Source organism: Trichomycterus rosablanca, chromosome 9 (genome assembly GCF_030014385.1).
Source record: "Trichomycterus rosablanca isolate fTriRos1 chromosome 9, fTriRos1.hap1, whole genome shotgun sequence".
Lineage (NCBI taxonomy): Eukaryota > Metazoa > Chordata > Actinopteri > Siluriformes > Trichomycteridae > Trichomycterus > Trichomycterus rosablanca.
This window is the reverse complement of record NC_085996.1, coordinates 26656338-26677605: the sequence shown is the minus strand read 5'-3', so window position 1 is coordinate 26677605 and position 21268 is coordinate 26656338. Positions and strand designations below refer to the sequence as shown.

At 41.6% G+C, this 21268-nt stretch overlaps 1 protein-coding gene across 2 annotated transcripts in view; it reads right to left on the bottom strand.

Moving 5' to 3' along the window:
- The window catches only part of usp24 (ubiquitin specific peptidase 24), a 90210-nt gene that overhangs the window by 28567 nt on the left and 40375 nt on the right, over positions 1-21268 (bottom strand). Inside the window, exons 12-33 of one of the 2 annotated variants that reach the window (XM_063002166.1) lie at positions 18314-18417; positions 18044-18151; positions 17847-17942; positions 16009-16170; positions 14749-14841; positions 10237-10344; positions 8423-8572; positions 7584-7715; positions 7391-7502; positions 6438-6514; positions 5608-5748; positions 5454-5507; positions 5259-5374; positions 5104-5170; positions 3985-4095; positions 3712-3810; positions 2649-2822; positions 2068-2153; positions 1076-1184; positions 765-923; positions 293-390; positions 72-167 (exon numbers count right to left, since the gene is read on the bottom strand). In XM_063002166.1, coding sequence (XP_062858236.1) covers positions 72-167; positions 293-390; positions 765-923; positions 1076-1184; positions 2068-2153; positions 2649-2822; positions 3712-3810; positions 3985-4095; positions 5104-5170; positions 5259-5374; positions 5454-5507; positions 5608-5748; positions 6438-6514; positions 7391-7502; positions 7584-7715; positions 8423-8572; positions 10237-10344; positions 14749-14841; positions 16009-16170; positions 17847-17942; positions 18044-18151; positions 18314-18417 — 2452 coding nt within the window. The remainder of the gene's footprint in view (positions 1-71; positions 168-292; positions 391-764; positions 924-1075; positions 1185-2067; positions 2154-2648; positions 2823-3711; positions 3811-3984; positions 4096-5103; positions 5171-5258; positions 5375-5453; positions 5508-5607; positions 5749-6437; positions 6515-7390; positions 7503-7583; positions 7716-8422; positions 8573-10236; positions 10345-14748; positions 14842-16008; positions 16171-17846; positions 17943-18043; positions 18152-18313; positions 18418-21268) is intronic. The other variant, XM_063002167.1, reaches the window with a different exon arrangement.

The following is a 21268-nucleotide window of genomic DNA, read 5'->3' as shown; positions in this document are numbered from 1 at the left end:
AGAAAATGCTAGCACAAACAAGCATATAACAGCCTGAGAGAATGTAGTTGAAACATCGTTTCCAAACCCACCTGGCAAGCTGCAGGCAGATAGAGTAGACTCCTTGTCTGGTCTCATAGTCCACCTCCGATGGAATGGAGTCCCTCTGCATGACATTAACCACCAAACTGAGGGAACACATACAACACTAGGCATTAAAGTAGAAAGAATTAAAAAAAAGGTCACGCTTGAACAGAAATAGGCCTTCCTGAACTGTTGCCACCAATTCAGTCACACCTGAGCAAAGTATTACCTAAGACCCCCAGCCTTGAGGAAATTCTCACAGAAGGACTTGACACTGGTCTTTGCCATCTCATCATCAGACGTCGGCATTAATTTGGAGCTTAACACCTGAAAAAGGAATTAAGAACAGAAGTGAGCATGCCATTGCACATTTGTAATGTTTAATATTTATGGCAAAGGACACAAATAGTTTATTATATTACAAGTTGTATATCTATTCTGTTTGTTCACCTATGCAGACACAGTATTGTACATAGCACATCTGTTAGTTTTAATGCGGAGGACACTTTCATAATAGTTTATTATATAACTTTTACTTCAATATACTTTACTCACAGTACCTTGAGCTGCTGTAATACCTGACTTTTCCTTTGGGATTAATAAAGTGATCTGTCTGTCTGCCTTACGCTTAAATGACAGCAAAAGCACTGACAAGACTTGTTCAGGACTAAAAAACAAAATGAAAAAACCCTCTAGTGTACCTCCAGATTGTAGAGCACTCTAAAGGTGGACATGCCCGGGGCAGAAGAGCGAAACAGGGACTCCAGGATGGAAGCTGCACTCTGCTGATGTTGCTGTTTGGTAGACAGTGATGGAGATTTGGAGGCCTGAGAGCCAGAACCCAGTGTGAACAGTGTTTTCTATAAAAAGGATGGAAGAGAGTAGATGATGCGCGGCACATACTGTTCTTTATCAAATCAATAAACAGATTTTTTTAACTGTTCTGTCAGTCACACGGCTCAGCGAGCATGCTGCGGGCAGTGTGCAATAGCTGTGAGTGTTTCTTTAATACCTGGTGGCTCCACACACTGGATTCTTTGGGTACAAAGTTATCCAGGGCATCCTGTACCTCCGGATCAGTTGGTATGAGCAGTAACAGCTTTCTTACACGCAAAGTAATCCTGCATCGGAAACACAAAGACGTAAGGGCTTGAACAGCTGTGAATATACAGACACACCAATATTATTAAATAGTGTTTTAAGTCAGGGTTACTCTGTGCAATAGTTGGACCGATTTTTTTGGGCGGTAAGTAAGGTTTGGCAGTCTTGGAACACACAATGTGACATGCTCACCGGTGGCTGATTCAGCACTGCTGAGACCAAGCAGATATTTTTAGAATGAATCTCATACAGCGTGACAAGTACTGACCTTTTAAGACCACTGAAAATGGCAGAATTCAAACCTGGCTTTCCACATATCTTAATAAACCTGGAGGTGAACTGGGGTAGGGATGGAACATTTGGTTTACTTGCAGTTGTAATGGGGGTGGGGATGGCATCTCTAGTGTCATCTCTAGAATTTTGCAGATACATTTTTTGCTTTCCTAGGGAGGTTAACTTAATGAAAATGGCTACTAGGTACAACATACAGTTACATACTTATAAGATGTGTTTAATATATGACCAAAAGCATGTGGACACCTGACCATGAAGTTGCTGGACATCATGGTGGGCTTGGGATTTTCATCATTTCTCTAACTGTTCTTTATTTGTGACCTTCTGTGACTTTCCCTGGGTCACTGTCAACAAGGTACAGTTCCACAGAGAAAATGGTGCAAACCAGAAATACCCTGAACAGGGTGCCAATCTATTGCAGGGCTTCAGCCATCTTCCACCCTCAGGCATAGCCAATTATGTCTGTCTAGACACCCGACCGGCAGATAGCTCCACCAACATTCAAACCCAAACTTCAGCTGTGGGGGGCTAGCGTAATAGACCGCCGTGCCAAGGTATATACATACGTACATATATGCTTTAAATGTAAACGTAGTGCTGTGGCCTCACCTAGGCTCCTCGAGGTTGGCTAGTTGATAAAGCATCTCGAACACGTTACACACCAATGCCATTACCACACCAGGCAGAGACTTCTCCTACAACACATACAAGGGAGTAAAAAGCCACACCGAATTCTAAACTTTTAGAATTATAATTCCAAACTATTACTAATAAAAATGCAAATTACAGGAGAAAAATATATGAACCCTCAACTGGTTTGAAATCGTTAGCTGCTTGTTTACACAACACAGTGGCGAATTTCTACAGAGAGCTTTAACAAATATGGAGAAATGTGCAGCCTGTATTTCTCTTAACTAGGGAGCATAGGGGTTAATAGGGGTTGTTGTTGCTTCTGCAAGGAAGTGAATCCCCATCCAGTCCCTCCCTCAGACACTCTGAGCGCTTGATTAGACACAGACAAAAATTCAGGTCTCCAAGCAGTGGTGGACTAAAATATTTAGACTGTTTTCAAAAACCCATTTACTTTTTATTTCACGATACACTGGTTTATAACAAAGTAAATTAAACAGCCTATGTGTATACTTATTTAAATAAAGATGACATTACAGCCAAAGAAAGTGAGTGTGTACCTGTTCCAATGCATATGCTGAGTTGAAGACCCCGCTGCTGCTGGAGCTGGCAGAGGCTGAGCTATCCGCTGAGCTGCCGGAGGGAGTGCCTGTTCCTGAACTCTTCACTGTCAGACTCTGCTCATCTGAGAAACCCAGCTGATTTAACAACTTCTGATCCCTGTTCATTGTCAGCTGGACACACAGACAGACACACACATACACAAACAAGTATTAGTAACCAATACATGTCCATACAACAACTGCATAAAACTGTAACCAATAAATTAATAGTCAGACTACAATTCTGACACGCATTGTAGAACGCAGTCTACATTTTGAAACATGGCCTTTTATTTACTACGCTACACCTATCATACAGATAAATTTTTTGGGTATACAATAACTGACTGTGGCACATTTACTGCTCTGTACACGTGGTCACCCCTGTAACCCAGTTATCAATCTAAAGGGACACCATTTAGGGATTCCCACTGACCAGATGTTTGGGTGATGGATCATTCTCAGCACTGCAATAGCACTCGTATGGTTTTCATACACAACATGTATCTACTTCTAGTCTAATCAGTTGACACTTTCTGATCAGAGGACACTGTTGGCTTTGCATTTTTGGCTGGAGCTAAATTATACTTCCAGCACTGAAAGTGTTAAAAAGTTTAAAATCCAAACAACACTGTTGCACCTGATATACCTAGAGCAGTGTAACACACATTACCATGTTATTGGTGTACCAAATAACATTTGGTTAGTGATGGTCCTTTTCAGTTGATTAATTACCTGGGAGGTCTGGGCTTGCTTTTATCTTTATTAGTATTATTCACGTGTTTTAAGAGATGCATTCCCAAAAGCCCCACCAAGTCTACCTCCCACCTTTACTGTTCAAAAAGGCAACTATGATAAACTTGCATACTGAACGGCGAGTCACCGGACAAACCTGTTGCAAGAAAATAAACACAATCTGCTGCTGCAAATATGTGCTGTGATATCAAACTGAGTAAACATTGTTTGTGTGTCAATAAGCCATATCGGTGTATGACTTGTATGTCATGTGGGTGACTCTCACCATGCTGTCGTTGGCAAAGATTTGCACATTGTCCACTGGACAGCCAAGTTGCTCTGCGATCTTCCACCTGATGCTTCCAACTGTTTCATTACTGTGAGCCTGCACACATACACACACACACACAGTTCTGATATTTATTCATATAGGACATAGGATATTTTCTTGAGGTCAGTAAAAGATAAATCTTTCCATTCACTGGAGTCTTAGTACTAGTGTTTAAATCTGAGATCCACAAAAAATGTGTGGTTTTGCATTTAAAAGTCATGGCTGTACCTCCAAAGTGAAAGTGTCTTTGGTAGATTCGTAGGTTATGTGCAGCGTCACTGGGTGGCCGTTGAAGGAAGCTCCATGAGGTAGAATAGTACGAGGAACAGAGTACAGGTCCTATGAAAACACACAAAAATAATGCACTCACGTTCTACAAATACAATAAGCAGTGCTTTCTGACATAAGAAACATAAGCAACTGCCTCAGGGTTACACCGTACACTGTGTATAGTTTAGAAATTGATTGGTGTATATTTAAAAGCAGTGTTCTTGACCAGCAAACCACAAAATGCTCCTGATCCCACACTTAAAGAATAGGGTTTACAATTTTTAGTAATTATTATTTTACTATTTATTAATTTTCCCCTTTTTACTCAACATAGTCATAACCAATCGCAAACTTGCTCCACCTTATGCTATCTAAGAATGACCGCACACTGTCAGCTGCTCTCTTTGACGTCTGTTAAACAATGTCCATGCAGTGCCATCCACGATCAACCAGCCAACAGAGGCTGTAATTGCGGTGATGAGGAATCCCCTGCTCGATCACTGTCCCACCCCATAGAGTTTAATCATGATAATTAATACACACAATTAATCATGTGGTGTGTAGGTGGTTGGTTGGTCGATAGCACAGCTGAGACTGGAACTGGGATCTACACAGTGGTGGGCTAGCACATAAGACAGCTGAGGTCAACTGAACTCAAGCCGTGTTTTGCTTAATTAGATCAACAGACTTATGAATACCATTTTTTATTGTTGATGGAATAACCATGTGAGGCAATAACTTTTTAGGGTAAAATTTTACAAAATGCATTTTCCCTTATTTTGCAAGAGCATCATTTTCCCTATTTATGCATGTGTTATATGATGATTGCAAATCATAAAGCGTGGCAAATATGTAAGAAAGGAGGCAGTCAGAAAGTATTATTCACAGCACTGTAGTTAATAATGAAGTCTGACAAACAAAGCTATGCCATTGCTTAGATAAAGCCCCTAAGACACTTCTCTAGTACAGAGCACATCCTAAATGACTGTTTTTGTCTTAAGCAATAGTGTGTGTCATCAAACATGCCCCTCAGATAAGTGCAGTCAAAACTTAAAAATTCATTTAGATGAGGCTAACCTCAATGGTAATGACATATCTCTCAGCTAACAACAGCAACCTCTCAATGATCACCAGCTTAGTAGACCTGCCACAATAAAACACAACATAGTCACACACCAGGATGGATCTGTACCAACAAATATTCATTATAATGTACAAAAGCTATTGTCTACCTGGAAGGTGATTGCACGGACGTGGCGACTGTTGGCATGGCTGTGGCCGTCAGCATCTTCGTTGCACGTGTAACAGCGTGGGTCAAAGTGGGGCCACCCAGGGCAGAGCTGGCAGCCTGTAAAAGGGACAAAAAAAACATGGAAGATGAAAAGGCTGGATATGTTTACTCCACTGCACAAGATTCTGACACCTACCTCCAACCTCTTATAGCAATCAGCTATAAACTTCTTATGCAAGGACACCGAATCCTGTGTGAAAGAATACAAAAGAGCACAGATTAGATTTTATCTAGGTGTTTCAGCTAAACAAATAGAAAATCATCATTTCAAGGTCTGACCAAGTGCTGACCTTTTTTATTTTAGGGTTGAGGTTGATGTAACTGTAGGTTATGATGAGCTGAATGGCCTCGTTGGCGATGTCCTCGTCAGGAGACTCCATAGCAATTCTCCAAATAAAGTCCATGCCAATAAGGTCCAAACGCTCCACACACTGTCCAAATAAATGCAAATAAATAAATAAATCAAGTAATAAAGTAATAATAATACTAATAACTAGAGATGCATGAGTACCGATACTGGTATCGGGTATTTGCCCGATACCGCGCTCATTAACTTGTACTCGTACTCGCAAACGAGGCTCCGATACTAAACATCCGATACCGTGTGCCTAGTGCACGTTGCTGCGTTATACCTAGTTCACCCTACACGATTTTTGCCCTGATTTTCGCTCGGCGACTGGTCGGTGCTAGATTTGCCGGCTCGGGAGCAACTCGGCGTTCGCTCGGCGATCAAAACTCGGCTCTCGATCGCTAAGAGTGAACTATCCAATAACTCGATCCGAGCTCTCGGCGACTGGATCGAGTTTTCTAGCATGTCAGATATCTGATCCAATAGGTATTGGTATCGGTATCGGCAAGTACAAAAATACATGTACTTGTACTCGGTTGGGAAAAAATGGTATTGATGCATCCCTACTAATAACAATGCGTTCTTCTGTATAACAGCTTCTCAAGGATCTGAACCCTGCACTAAAAGTTCTGCCAAAAACATGGTCATTACAAAATTCCAGAATACTGACTAATAAAGGCATCCACACTGAGGAAATAAACTCACTTATTTAAAGATAAATCCACTTTAAAAAATCCTAGCTACTCTTGTATTAAAGCATGACGGTCTTACCAGCTGCGTTCCCTGCCGTTTAAGACGATGATCACAGAGATTCACATTCTCAAAGAAGGTCTTAAAAAGATTGAACCCTAAAAATGAGACACAGAAATCAATCATACAGTCATATCAATTATTATCAGTTCTCATAAATAATCATAATTAAGTGTGTTTTCAGATTTTAAAGCAATTTCAGGGTGATGTTTTTTAAATCTTCTTTTTACTTATTTTTCCCTTTGTTCACCTAATCCAGTCATGTTTAAGTAAAGCCTCTCGCTTTGTTGCTGCCACCCCTGCCCGTTTCACCTGCCAGGATTGGGGTCTCATAGAACGCATAGTCCTAAGTAGGAAGCTATGCCCTGTCTTTCATAAGGTTACATTCACCCCCCTTTTATTCTCCCTCTTTAGCATGTCCAATTGCCCAATTGCATCATGTTTCCTTTCCGCCTATGCCAATCCCCGCTCTGACCGAGGAGATCGAAGCTAACCCACGCCCCCTCCGACACGTGGGCAGCAAGCTGTATGCATCTTATCACCCACACATTGATGAGTGTTGTGCCACCTAGCGTTGTGTACGGAGACACACACCCTAAGAGCACTCTTTCCTCATCTCTGTGTAGGCACCTCTAATCAGCCAGCAGAGGTCGTAATTGCACCAGTCTGACAGAGAGAGACCCATATCCGGCTTAGTCCCGCCCATCTGAACAACAGGCCAATCGTTGTTCATGTGGCCGCTCATCCTCAGCCGGCAAGGAAGAGCTGAGATCCAATACAATGTATTAGAGATCCAGCTCTGGTTGCAGCGTGTGTTTTTACCGCTGCGCCACCTGAACAGCTATAAGGTTACATTTTGATTTGTGCATCATTCTGCTTCATTTGAAGAACCTTTCCAGAGTCCAACAAATACCAACAATTCTATTATTATGGTTATGATACCTTAATAATAAGCGTAAAATTATAAGTGCTACCGTTCATTGTAATCTCATAAGGCTCGAGTTTGAGGATCTTCTCTTTGAAGAGCTGCTGCTGAACGTCACTCTCAAGATCATGTTGTCCTTTAGTGAACCATTCAAAACACATCTGTACAGAGGCAAACACCACTTAGTTACTGAACTTACATTCAAGCAGCTTATTACACTGATAAACAGGGTCTGGCTTTACCTCCCGGTCTAGCTCACAGACGTCCATGCCAGACACCAGGCACTCCCAGATCTCTTTAGCTCGATTCCACACCAAGTACAGACTGGCTTCTTGTAGAAAGAATGCCAAAAATTTCAAGTGCCCTTCCAAATACTGCACACAAAGAGGTTACACAGAGTCATTAGTAAGACATACTATAAACTTTTTTCCCCATTAACTTTAACTGGTCTTATATACAACACCCAAATGCAATAAACACAGAGGGAAAATAAAACTAAGAATATACAAGTAACACTGTTCTGGAAAGTTTTCACAATTAGGAGTTTAACTGGTAAAAGGTGAATTGCAGTATAAAATTCATATATATAAAAGAAGTGCAGTATAGCGTGTGAAGAGCTGCACACTGCCAGCAGTAATCAGCCTCCTTGAGTGGCCTGCAGGTCATTATTGCAGCAGTGACAAGAAACCCAGCTTTTATAATTGTCCCTCCCCCTACAAACACAACTGTGTGTCTGTGTATGTGCCCAGCTGGCTGATAGCACAGCAGTAATTCGAACCCAAGATCCTAGCTGTGGCAGGCTAGCGTTAGACCATTGTGCCACCTAAGCAGTGAAATTTTTTTTTTCCTCCCCAAGACAAATATGAGCTACAAGTGATCATTACATGATGGCTAACCAGCCTGCTATCATAGTTGTAAATATTGAAAGATGGCATCCTTGTATGTGGTTTAAGAGTTAATGTGTCACAATTTGTCTAGGATGTTGTAGTTTCTTGGGCATTAAAATAATATATATACATGAGCATGTTCATTTAAATAATCTATCATTAAATAAAAAATGAAATTTCTTTAGCATGAATACCTCTTGATAAGAGTATCGTCCATCCACCAGAGTGGAACCAGAGAGACCACCAGGACCTGCAGCTGACACTGCCAGACGATGACATGCCACCAGAGAGCCTGTAATAAGCTTCACTATTTCAAAGTTCTTCTTCAGGTCCTGGATTATACTCTGTAAAAAGACAAAACAATGATATCTGATACAGTTTTTGTATGAATTTTCCCCCATTTTCTCCCAATTTAGTGTAACCAATCTGCTGCTGGGGACCCCAACGGCGTCCAAGGAGGGTGTATATTTGCCTGGCACACACTCCCTCCAACGTGTGTGCAGTTTTATTCTCCCTTCTTATTCTCCCATACTTCATGTACGGAGAGCCACGCCCCGATCACTGTGCACCTCCACTTCTGTACATGCGGCCAGGGCAACTAAAGTCCTAACACATCGTTGATAACACCACCCCTTAATAGTCCAGTCTTTTCCCACCCAGCAGACTAGAGGTGAATTTTGCTCCATGCACTGCCAATTGTGCCGGTAGCGGAGCCAAGATTCGAATTTGGGAGCTCAGAATCTCAGCTCTGGTGCACTAGCAGATTACTTCGTTGCGCCGCCTGGGTGCCACTAGATTGACAATATTAAGTCCAAAAAAAAACCTGCTTGTTTGGGTTTTATAGTCCTGTTTGTGGTTTTAGAAAGCATCTCTCCTTTCTGCACTGTCCCCATTTAAAATGTACTTAATTTCCATGTTAACTCTATTGACAGCTGTTGGTTGAGGCCAAGGATGGCTGATGCTGGAACATGCCTCCTCATGTCCTCTTGATTATAAAGAGAGCGTTAAAACATGCAGCGCATCATATCGTTTTCCTGTATTCCTCCTCCGTCCGTGCCATCACCTTCACCAGCAGCTACTGGTGATCCGTTAGCCAGCCTTCTCTTTTCCAGACCTCTGGCTAGACTGTGGCAGCACTGAATTGTGTTCTAATTCTGCACAAAAACTATTTAATACGTATCCAAATTCCACTCAGAGACCCAGTTCATCCAATGATGGTCTATAGCAGGGGTGGGCAAACTTTTCGGCTCAAGGGCCACACCGGGTTGTAAAAATTGACAGATGGGCTGGGTGGGTGTGGGGGTTTGGAACTAATATAAATTCTCATTTAAACCTGTATTTTCGTGATTAAAGGATGAATTTTTGAATATAAATGAAACGTCAGACTCATCCCATTATGTGCACGTTTACACATGCGTGAATGTGATTTTTTAATGTATTTTATATTATTTTTTATCTTTGTTTCTACTTTGTGTATCACCGTCTAAACAAAACCAATTCAGAGTTCAAAGCAGCACTTTCGACATAAGTTAATGGTCTATGTGTGACGTTTCAAACCAGTCAGGTGGTTAGATCACGCTGGCAGGCGACTCCCAGAGGGGTAGAAGGGCTCAGTGTGATGGCAAATGTGATGAATGAATATCTGTGTGTAGACCAGATACACTCGGCTTTAGCAAAGATCGGAAGCGTTTGGCGTGCACCATCTAGTGGAATCAATTGAAACGCAGGGTGTGCAGGAAAAAGGTGAAATTAATGCGGTTTTAGGACAATTTTGTAAATACTCAAAATACTCAGCGGGCCTGATTAAACAGCCTAACGGGCCGTATATGGCCCGCGGGCCGTAGTTTGCCCACCACTGGACTATAGTAAGCCACAGTCCAAAAATTCATAGGATATCTTTATTAATAAAATTAGCTGTAGCTGTAAAATCGGGCATGCTCTCATTTTATTTCTAATACCGGTGTAGCAAAGGTTGGTTTGTAAATATATACACACAGGTGATGGTTACCTTGTCTTGTTTTTGGTAGGTCTGTTTGATAAAGGAGCGTGTAATCTCATGGAGCTGCCGTAAAGCTGGAACAACCCATACTGACTGAGGGTTACTTTGCTGGGATGACTGCAACACACACATACACACACACATACCAGTCACACACAAAGCAGAATCAAATTCACAATAGCTTAAAATATGTGCTTAATACAAAGATAAAATTCATGAACTATTGAAAAACTAAAGCAGACAATTTATAAAAATATATTCAGAATAAATAAACACGTACATGACCTATTTCCACTGATAAAGTACTGGTGTCAGATCTACAGTCATTGTTTGTGCTTTTTTTCTCAAATCAGATAGTTCCTAGGCAGTAAAATTGATTTGTTTATATCCTCAAAATGTTGTAGGTTTGCATTTAGGAAGTGGTAATGCTGTCTAAAGGGCAGCATCCTCTTGTAGCCATGACAACATCTTAAAGTTATTTTTATGGCTGCCATTAAAGGGACAACAGTGCTGCAGCAGAGTCTAATACATTTGCCCAACAACACTGAGACTTAGAAATTGCCAGATAAAGTCTGATTGGTGCTATCTGCCTGGTTCTTAATAGACAAAACTGGCAGTGTCCGAGGGTCAAATGGCAGACAGCGTTTCTTCAGACTGCCGTAGCGACAACGTCTCATGCTGTCTGTCTGGTCTAAGCACCACCACATGAAGTGGAGAAACACACTGGTCATATAGCAGGGTGCATAGTTTTGTTCATTGCTTTAAACATAAACTGAGGCCTCTGTGCACCAGCACCCATTCAGTGGAAAAAGGGTAACAATGCAAGTATAAAAATACAGATGCAAAGCACCACTGTTTGACAACTTCTTTTTACAAGTGTGAAGCCACAAGTTGCTTCTTTACACCTGCCTGGGCCAGAGATGGGCCACGTAAGTCGCACACACAGCGACTTCAGACTCGACTCGGACACTTCATTTGAACATTTTCGTTACCTTTGGATTGGAATCTCACTTAAAATGGTGGAATACCCTACGTAGTGCACTTCACAGGAACAACTGGGGTGAATGGAATGCTCCCACAGAATTGGAACTAATGGTTGTAAGAACCGCTTTCTGAACCAATCAGACCTTCTGATTTCAATTTTTAGTAAGAAATGCTGTTATTTGCATGTATTCAGTTTGCGTCACACAGATGATTGTCAATGAAACGCTTGATTGGCTTTCTAACGAGTTCGTGTTTTACTTCACAACCGGGAAAAGTTGGTTTTTAATTATAAGCACATTTACTTTACACATTTATTTTGCTGTGTTTTGGATTTTGGCCGCTGTGCCGTTATTTATTGCGCGCTTTTATTTTGCAATGAAAACAAAACGTTTAAATCAGTTTAGACTTTTAACTGGTACCTTCTTGTTACGGAAATTACATTCATTTGCACAATGACTAGGAAAGTAAAGGCACTAAGTAAAACAGCAAAATACAGTCGCTAATCTGTTGTTGGTTTTTTTTTTTATCTGAACTTACATATTCGTTTATTTCTACGCTACATTTCCAATACATGTTTTGTGTATATTATATTGACTTGTGACTTGACTTGGACTCTAGCCTAAACACTTGTGACTTGACTCGGACTTGTATTTTGTCACTTGTGAACATCTCAGGCCTGGGCTGTATTCTTCAAGATGGAACAAGCTGTTTTGCTACTCAGGTTGTTTTGCAACCAAGGCTCATTAATGCCAAAGGACATGGAGGCTATGATGCCTGGTACAGATCAACAGAAGCCAAGTACTGTGGCTCAAATTACAGATCATCAAATCCTTCTGTGTATAGGGCTGCATAGTCAAAGTGCACATGCTAATTCCTGTCCACCATTGAAATTAATGGGCTTTTATGCATTGAAACTGAACACTGGATCAATGGAAGAAGGTCAACTGGTTCAACTAACTAAGTCACGTCGATGGGAATTGTGCAGCGGCAAGCGTGCATCATTTACTCATGAAAAAGATGCCAACTGGCCGCAGTGTAGCAAGATCAACCTTGCATAGTACAGAAGTTGAAGAACCTGCAGGTAAGGTTCAGGCATCAGATAGATACAACAGGATGCCCTTAGATCCCTTGTGGCGTTCATTTGTCGGCAAGTCAGAGATGTTTTGATTTTGACAGAATATTAGGTGGTCCTAATAATTTGGCTTTGTATATAGTACTGTGTGTGCCTAGTCCTAAAGTTTTGAGCTAATTACTCCACTTTGCATATGCTTTATAGCAGCGTGGGTAGAAAATATAGAACCATAACTCAAAATTCAGAGTTTCCCCTGATTTATGCCCACGCCTACTGCCCGTGCAACAAATGCCAGGTGTAGAAGGTGCTTTGCATCTGCATATTTAATACATAACAACATACAGCTTAAGGGGTTAACGGCATGGCTTGTTAATTCAAATCCATTTTATTTTATAGATGATTTAGTTAACAACATGGAGTGCAATTTGAGGCAAAATTAAATAAATAAAAAGACAGTTATCAAAAATCCCACAAATAAATGCAGAAAGTCAATATGTAACACTAATTGGGGTACCACAATTCCACTATATTTATGCAAACTGGCATTTTAGTTTTCATTTATTAATTAATTAACAAATAATTAGAACAAGTCAGCAATACAATTTAGAACTTAAATAAAATATATATATATATACAGGGGTTGGACAAAATAACTGAAACACCTGTCATTTTAGTGTGGGAGGTTTCATGGCTAAATTGGACCAGTCTGGTGGCCAATCTTCATTAATTGCACATTGCACCAGTAAGAGCAGAGTGTGAAGGTTCAATTAGCAGGGTAAGAGCACAGTTTTGCTCAAAATATTGCAATGCACACAACATTATGGGTGACATACCAGAGTTCAAAAGAGGACAAATTGTTGGTGCACGTGTTGCTGGCGCATCTGTGACCAAGACAGCAAGTCTTTGTGATGTATCAAGAGCCACGGTATCCAGGGTAATGTCAGCATACCACCAAGAAGGACAAACCACATCCAACAGGATTAACTGTGGACGCAAGAGGAAGCTGTCTGAAAGGGATGTTCGGGTGCTAACCCGGATTGTATCCAAAAAACATAAAACCACGGCTGCCCAAATCACGGCAGAATTAAATGTGCACCTCAACTCTCCTGTTTCCACCAGAACTGTCCGTCGGGAGCTCCACAGGGTCGATATACACGGCCGGGCTGCTATAGCCAAACCTTTGGTCACTCGTGCCGATGCCAAACGTCGGTTTCAATGGTGCAAGGAGCGCAAATCTTGGGCTGTGGACAATGTGAAACATGTATTGTTCTCTGATGAGTCCACCTTTACTGTTTTCCCCACATCCGGGAGAGTTACGGTGTGGAGAAGCCCCAAAGAAGCGTACCACCCAGACTGTTGCATGCCCAGAGTGAAGCATGGGGGTGGATCAGTGATGGTTTGGGCTGCCATATCATGGCATTCCCTTGGCCCAATACTTGTGCTAGATGGGCGCGTCACTGCCAAGGACTACCGAACCATTCTGGAGGAACATGTGCATCCAATGGCGGTGCCGTGTATCAGGATGACAATGCACCAATACACACAGCACGACTGGTGAAAGATTGGTTTGATGAACATGAAAGTGAAGTTGAACATCTCCCATGGCCTGCACAGTCACCAGATCTAAATATTATTGAGCCACTTTGGGGTGTTTTGGAGAAGCGAGTCAGGAAACGTTTTCCTCCACCAGCATCACGTAGTGACCTGGCCACTATCCTGCAAGAAGAATGGCTTAAAATCCCTCTGACCACTGTGCAGGACTTGTATATGTCATTTCCAAGACGAATTGACGCTGTATTGGCCGTAGGAGGCCCTACACCATACTAATAAATTATTGTGGTCTAAAACCAGGTGTTTCAGTTATTTTGTCCAACCCCTGTGTATATATATATATATATATATATATATATATATATATATATATATATATATATATATATATATACAGTATATATATATACATTGACAAATATATGACTTATTGTTTTAGGTTTTCCCACCAACATTTGTATTTTGCTGCACATATTTATGCAACTTTAATAACTGCCTTTTTATTTCATGTCCACTTTACAAATATGGAAATAATGTAAATAAAATGTGACAACAGGTTAATAGCTATGTTATATTTAAGAACCATGATTGTAGTTTAATGGTGATTTGTTTCTCCCAATAATACTATAATGTTATAAATCGCCCAGTCCTAAATCATTTTGCAAATTTCACCAATGAATCCCAAGCTTCCCAGACATTTCTGACATTCAACACATATTGGCCATGTGCTTTGCAATCAACAGGACACGATATCCCTAAGAATCAAATAAAGATAATTCCCAAATCGAAATCCCCTTGCAACCAAAGCCACCTCGATGGACTGTGACAGACTGGCATGAGATTGAAGGTAAGTTGTGATTGGTCAGTATTATACATAAAAGTAGGGCCATTGTAGACCCTAATGCTTCTCTTACTTTAGCCCAGCTTGGTTTCTTCTTGCCCCAGGAGCCAGTAAAAAAAGAGCCCTGTATCTCGCTGGTACACTTTGAGTCCTCCTGTATTTGTATCTGAAGACATAAACTGCAGTTGCATTCAGTGAGCTCTGTTCGGAGTTCCTGTGAATATCTGTGAGTAATGCAGTAACCCGATCACCCTGGAATAGAGCCTGAAGCACAGAATGGGAGCTAGAAGAAGTGCGCAAGTGTGAGAATGTGGGAAGGCAAGTGACGCTCCAAATAGCTGTCTGGCATCAGAGATAGGATGACACCTTTGAACACCCGGCTCGGCTCTTAACATAGCTCTTAGAGGACTGCAAAATATTAGCGTTCGCACAGGGACTGCATGTTTTCTGATGTTGCAAGTTATGCTGCAATTTTTATTTAAAATAAGGAGAAGTGCGAAAAGGCAAGAGGGAAATATAGGATTTGTTTGAAAGAATGCAACATAGCACACTGTAGCCCTATTTAGATGGGATTAGTTTGTCTGCATGATTTCTAATGACGTCAAACACTTCTCTGTGATTACGTCTCACATCTGGAGGTAAACAAATTTGTATAGGACAAGCCCATTTTAAGCAAATGTTTTCCTACAAGGTCAATTTATTTATTAAGATTTTAACGTCATGTTTTACACACTTTGATTACATTCATGACAGAACAGGAAGTCGCTGGTTACACAAGATTCATCAGTTCACAAGTTTAACTTGAAACACAGTCATGGACAATTTTGTATCTCCAATTCACCTGACTGCATGTCTTTGGACTGTGGGAGGAAACCGGAGCTCCCGGAGTAAACCCACACAGGCACGGGGAGAACATGCAAACTCCACAGAAATGACCTGGAACGCTCCACCTGGGAACCGAACCCAGGACCTTCTTGCTGTGAGGCAACAGTGCTACCCACTGAGCCCACCCCCTATAAAGCCAAATGTTAATGCTGTTGTGTTAGCTATATGTCAAAATTGGGAGAGGAGAATGGTGAAAAAGGCAGAATTACTCTCGTTTCCCAAACAAACTAATGCCATTTAAATAGTGTTATCAACATGTTTACCAGATGCAAGCCAGCAAAAGACAACAAAAAGCAAATAACTTGATAACAGAAATTAAATACATTTAAAACTACATACAATTAAAAACATTTAAATTAATTAAAATGTCAATTTCCCCAAAAAGAATCCTGAACAACTCCTAGGGAACAACATTTTTTGTTCTGTGGGTTAAATAACCACTTCTTACCTTCTTGATATCCTCAATACACTTGATGATGTAGCTCTTTTTGACAGTTTCTTTAACAGCATAAGCATCACTCAGAATGGCCAGATGTTCCTCCAGAGCTTGTTGGACCAGTGTAGTTGGAAGAGTGGGAAGGTGAGCCAGCTCCCACAATACCTCCAACACCTGTGAAAGACACAAATATATGGAATTGGGTGCAGCATGGCCAGTGCTTGGGCCAGACTGATTCGTCTATAAACAAGATGCATATCAATGTGAACACAGACAACAGACTTTAAAAGCAATGAACCTAACAATGCCCCCCCACCCAATTTTCCTCCCAATGTAGTTGCATCCAATTACCCTATTGCAGGGGTGCCCATACTTTAGTGGCTTGAGATCTACTATTTTCAGTCGACAGATGTTTTTCAAAAAAGCTTTTTTAAAATGTGCTTCAGTTGCCTATATTGATATTCAGCATTACAGGGCAAGCATGGGTCCAGAGTCACAAAAATACACCCTGGACAGGGCCCGTCAAACCATCGCAAAGCATCACACTCATTTATCCACTCACTTACACATACAGGTGCAATTTAGAGCATCAACTACACCTACTGGCACCTTTTCAAAGCCGCAAATTAAAGAAACAGTGGCCACATTTTATGTCAATCACGCTGACCTGTTTGAACGAGGCGCGATCTACCAGCGTGCACTGTGCGATCGACTGGTAGATCGTGATCGACGTATTGGGCACCTCTGCCCTATTGCATTACGCTTCCTCTCTACTGATGTTGATCTCCAACCTGATTGAGGAGAGCCGTGACTAACACACACCCTCTCCGACAGGTGTGCAGTAGACTGCATCTTTTCACCCACACAGGGAGAGTTCATATGCGTATCAACTTTGTGTACAAAGAGACACACCCTGATCCACATTATCCCTCGATTCCTCGTTTCTCGTCAGTCATATGTGGTTCCTGCCAAGGAGTTTGTGACAAGGAAATATTTATGTATTTATTTTAGTTTTATGCCACTTTATACAGATTACTGTGTAATTTATAGCACAATCTATGTTATGTTTAAGTAATTTTTCCTTGTTTCTGCCAGGAAGTTTAGGATTGCTCTGTGTTTTCTTGGCTGAGGGTTTATATAACAGTTCCAGGTGTGTGTAACTGTTGTCTAACAAGAAAGTATATGTTATAGTTATTATATATAACGTATAACGTTATGCTTCCTCTCCACCAATGCCGATCCCCACTCTGATTAAGGAGAACAAAGCTAACCCATGCCCCCTCTGACACGTGGGCAGCAGCCATATGCATTTTGTCACCTACACTTTGATAAGTGCAATGCGGATCAGCAATGTATGGAGAGACCCACCCTGACAGCACTCTTTTCCCCGTCTCAGTGCAGGCGCCATCAATCAGCCAGCAGAGGTTGTAACTGCATTAATTATGAGAGAGTCTCTATTCGGCTTAATATCCCACCCCTATCTGAACAACAGGCCAATCGTTGTTCATGTGGCTGCTTAGCCCAGCCGGCAGGCAGCGCTGAGACTCGATACGATGTATTCTAGATCCCAGCTCTAGTGTTCCAGCGTGTGTTTTTACCGCTGCGCCACCTGAGTGGCATATGTTTTTATTTAACCGTAGTATTCATTACTGAGTAAGTTTACATGCACACCATAGTCAGATCACTGCAGGAAAAGTCACCCTTCTTTATTTGGTCAATGATTCAACCCAAAGATGATCATGTGCTTTACCAGATCAAACCAGAGACCTTGAAGCCAGAATTCTTTCTATCTTCACTTACAACAAAAATCAGCATCTTTTAATTATTTTGTAGCAACTACTAACACACACCTTTCCAGTTGTTGCTTCGGAACGGGCCTCTCTGCCGATCCGCCCAATCAGGCTTAGCAGCTTCTGTCTGACTCGATCACTCTCAACCTCCCAGCTCTAAAAGCACATAATGCACATAACAAAACATTACCAACATAACTAACACTCATCACTGAATCATCACCATAATAAAGGAAAGTAAAACTATGAAATCTTACTTTCTGTATGAGAACAAAGAGGTGGCTTAGCTGATCGAAATTAAATTTGACGGCGGCAGCAGCGATGATTGCGTGGATGTTCTCTATGACAGTGGAGGACTGGCCAGACTGCAAAAACAGGGTCAGAAAGAGAACCTTTAGAGAAGACCAAAGCTACACAATATATACTGTATGTACATGAATTCTGCTACTATTATTCCGATTGTGTGTGTGTGTGTATGTGTAAGAGAGAGATGGATAAATAGAGGCAAACATATTTGGGTGACTCACTTGTATTTTCCAGATTTTAGAGAGCTCATCTAAAGAAAGCTTACTGCCCAGCAGCTCAATGATTCCCTTAATTCTATCACAGTACTGTGCCTGGTCAATGTTTCCTATAGAAAAAAAAGAGAAGCGAGACATGAAGAAAAAGAGAGGAAAACAAACATGTTGAATCGATTACACAATTCTTCTTCTGATGCTATTCTGCAGCAACACACCCTGGACAGGACACCTATCCATCGCAGGCCATCAGCCAAACGCTACCCCAGATATAGGGTCTGTCCAAAAACCTAGTGATCTCTCTATATGGACAGCATTTTACGTCCTCTTGGCGGGCGGCACAGTGGCTAAGTGGGTATCACTGTTGCCTCACAGTAAGAAGGTCCTGGGTTCGATCCCCAGGTGGGGAGGTCTGGGTCCTTTCTGTGTATAGTTTGCATGTTCTCCCCGTGTCCACGTGGGTTCCCTCCGGGTGCTCCGGTTTCCTCCCACAATCCAAAGACATGCAAGTGAGGTGAATTGGAGATACTAAATTGTCCATAAGCGTGTTAGATACAGTGCCTTGCAAAAGTATTCAGCCCCCTTGAACTTTTCAACCTTTTGCCACATTTCAGGCTTCAAACATAACGATGTGAAATTGTAATTTTTTGTGAAGAATCAACAACAAGTGGGACACAATCGTGAAGTGGAACGAAATTTATTGGATATTTTAAACTTTTTTTAGAAATAAAAAACTGAAAAGTGGGGCGTGCAATATTATTCAGCCCCCTTGCGTTAATACTTTGTAGCGCCACCTTTTGCTGCGATTACAGCTGCAAGTCGCTTGGGGTATGTCTCTATCAGTTTTGCACATCGAGAGACAGAAATTTTTGCCCATTCTTCCTTGCAAAACAGCTCGAGCTCAGTGAGGTTGGATGGAGAGCGTTTGTGAACAGCAGTTTTCAGCTCTTTCCACAGATTCTCGATGGGATTCAGGTCTGGACTTTGACTTGGCCATTCTAACACCTGCATACGTTTATTTGTGAACCATTCCATTGTAGATTTTGCTTTATGTTTTGGTTCATTGTCTTGTTGGAAGATAAATCTCCGTCCCAGTCTCAGGTCTTTTGCAGACTGCAACAGGTTTTCTTCCAGAATGGTCCTGTATTTGGCTCCATCCATCTTCCCATCAATTTTAACCATCTTCCCTGTCCCTGCTGAAGAAAAGCAGGCCCAAACCATGATGCTGCCACCACCATGTTTGACAGTGGGGATGGTGTGTTCAGGGTGATGAGCTGTGTTGCTTTTACGCCAAACATAACGTTTTGCGTTGTGGCCAAAAAGTTCGATTTTGGTTTCATCTGACCAGAGCACCTTCTTCCACATGTTTGGTGTGTCTCCCAGGTGACTTTTTATAGATATCTTTGAGAAATGGCTTTCTTCTTGCCACTCTTACATAAAGGCCAGATTTGTGCAGTGTACGACTGATTGTGTCCTATGGACAGAGTCTCCCACCTCAGCTGTAGATCTCTGCAGTTCATTCAGAGTGATCATGGGCCTCTTGGCTGCATCTCTGATCAGCCTTCTCCTTGTTTGAGCTGAAAGTTTAGAGGGATGGCCGGGTCTTGGTAGATTTGCAGTGGTCTGATACTCCTTCCACTTCAATATGATCGCTTGCACAGTGCTCCTTGAGATGTTTAAAGCTTGGGAAATCTTTTTGTATCCAAATCCGGCTTTAAACTTCTCCACAACAGTATCTCGGACCTGCCTGGTGTGTTCCTTGGTCTTCATGATGCTCTCTGCGCTTTAAACAGAACTCTGAGACTGTCACAGAGCAGGTGCATTTATACGGAGACTTGATTACACACAGGTGGATTCTATTTATCACCATCAGTCATTTAGGTCAACATTGGATCATTCAGAGATCCTCACTGAACTTCTGGAGTGAGTTTGCTGCACTGAAAGTAAAGGGGCTGAATAATATTGCACGCCCCACTTTTTAGTTTTTTATTTCTAAAAAAAGTTTAAAATATCCAATAAATTTCGTTCCACTTCACGATTGTGTCCCACTTGTTGTTGATTCTTCACAAAAAATTACAATTTCATATCGTTATGTTTGAAGCCTGAAATGTGGCAAAAGGTTGAAAAGTTCAAGGGGGCTGAATACTTTTGCAAGGCACTGTATAACCTAGTGAACCAAAGTGTAAAACATGACGTTAAAATCCTAATAAACAAACAAACAAACAAACGTCATCTGTGGCGAGCTCCCGAGAAAAAGGCTGTCTGAATTCTTAGATGCCTCAAAATGCTGCCTACTAAGGTGCCTTATTTTGAAGCAATAATCTGATATGTGTAGGCAATCCCAGCATTCAGTGCAGAACAACTTTTCTCACCAAAAATTACAAATATAAGAAGATATCCTTTATTTGTCATATATAGTCATATATACATACTGTATATAGTCGTACAGTACAATGAAATTATTTTCTTTGCCTATCCCAGCTTGTTTGGAAGCTGGGGTCAGAGCGCAGGGTCAGCCATCGTATGGCGCCCCTGGAGCAGTGGCTGCATAGCAGAGCCTGGATTTGAACCGCCAATCTTCTGGTTGATAGCCCAAAGCTCTACCCACTAGGCTACAACTGTCCCTTGGCGGTTCTTTTCAAATGTCAGTGACGGGTAGGAAATATTAGCTGGCATACTAGCGGGTTGTGCTACCTCAGACCATTGGTTTGAATGGCCTGAGGCTAACTGTGTTAGCTTAGAAAGCAAAAACTGCGGTGACGTAATTACGGTCTAAGTAGTGCGTCTGAATAATCTGCCTTATGAGTTCAATGTTTTATCAGAATCCTCTCTACCTAGGCAGCTGCCGAGGTAGGCAGTAGGCAGCAAGACTCAGTAGGTTTTCGAACAGACCCATAGACAATTGTCTAATGTAGACGCCAGACCGACCGATAGCACTAACAATCCAAACCCTTGATCCCACAG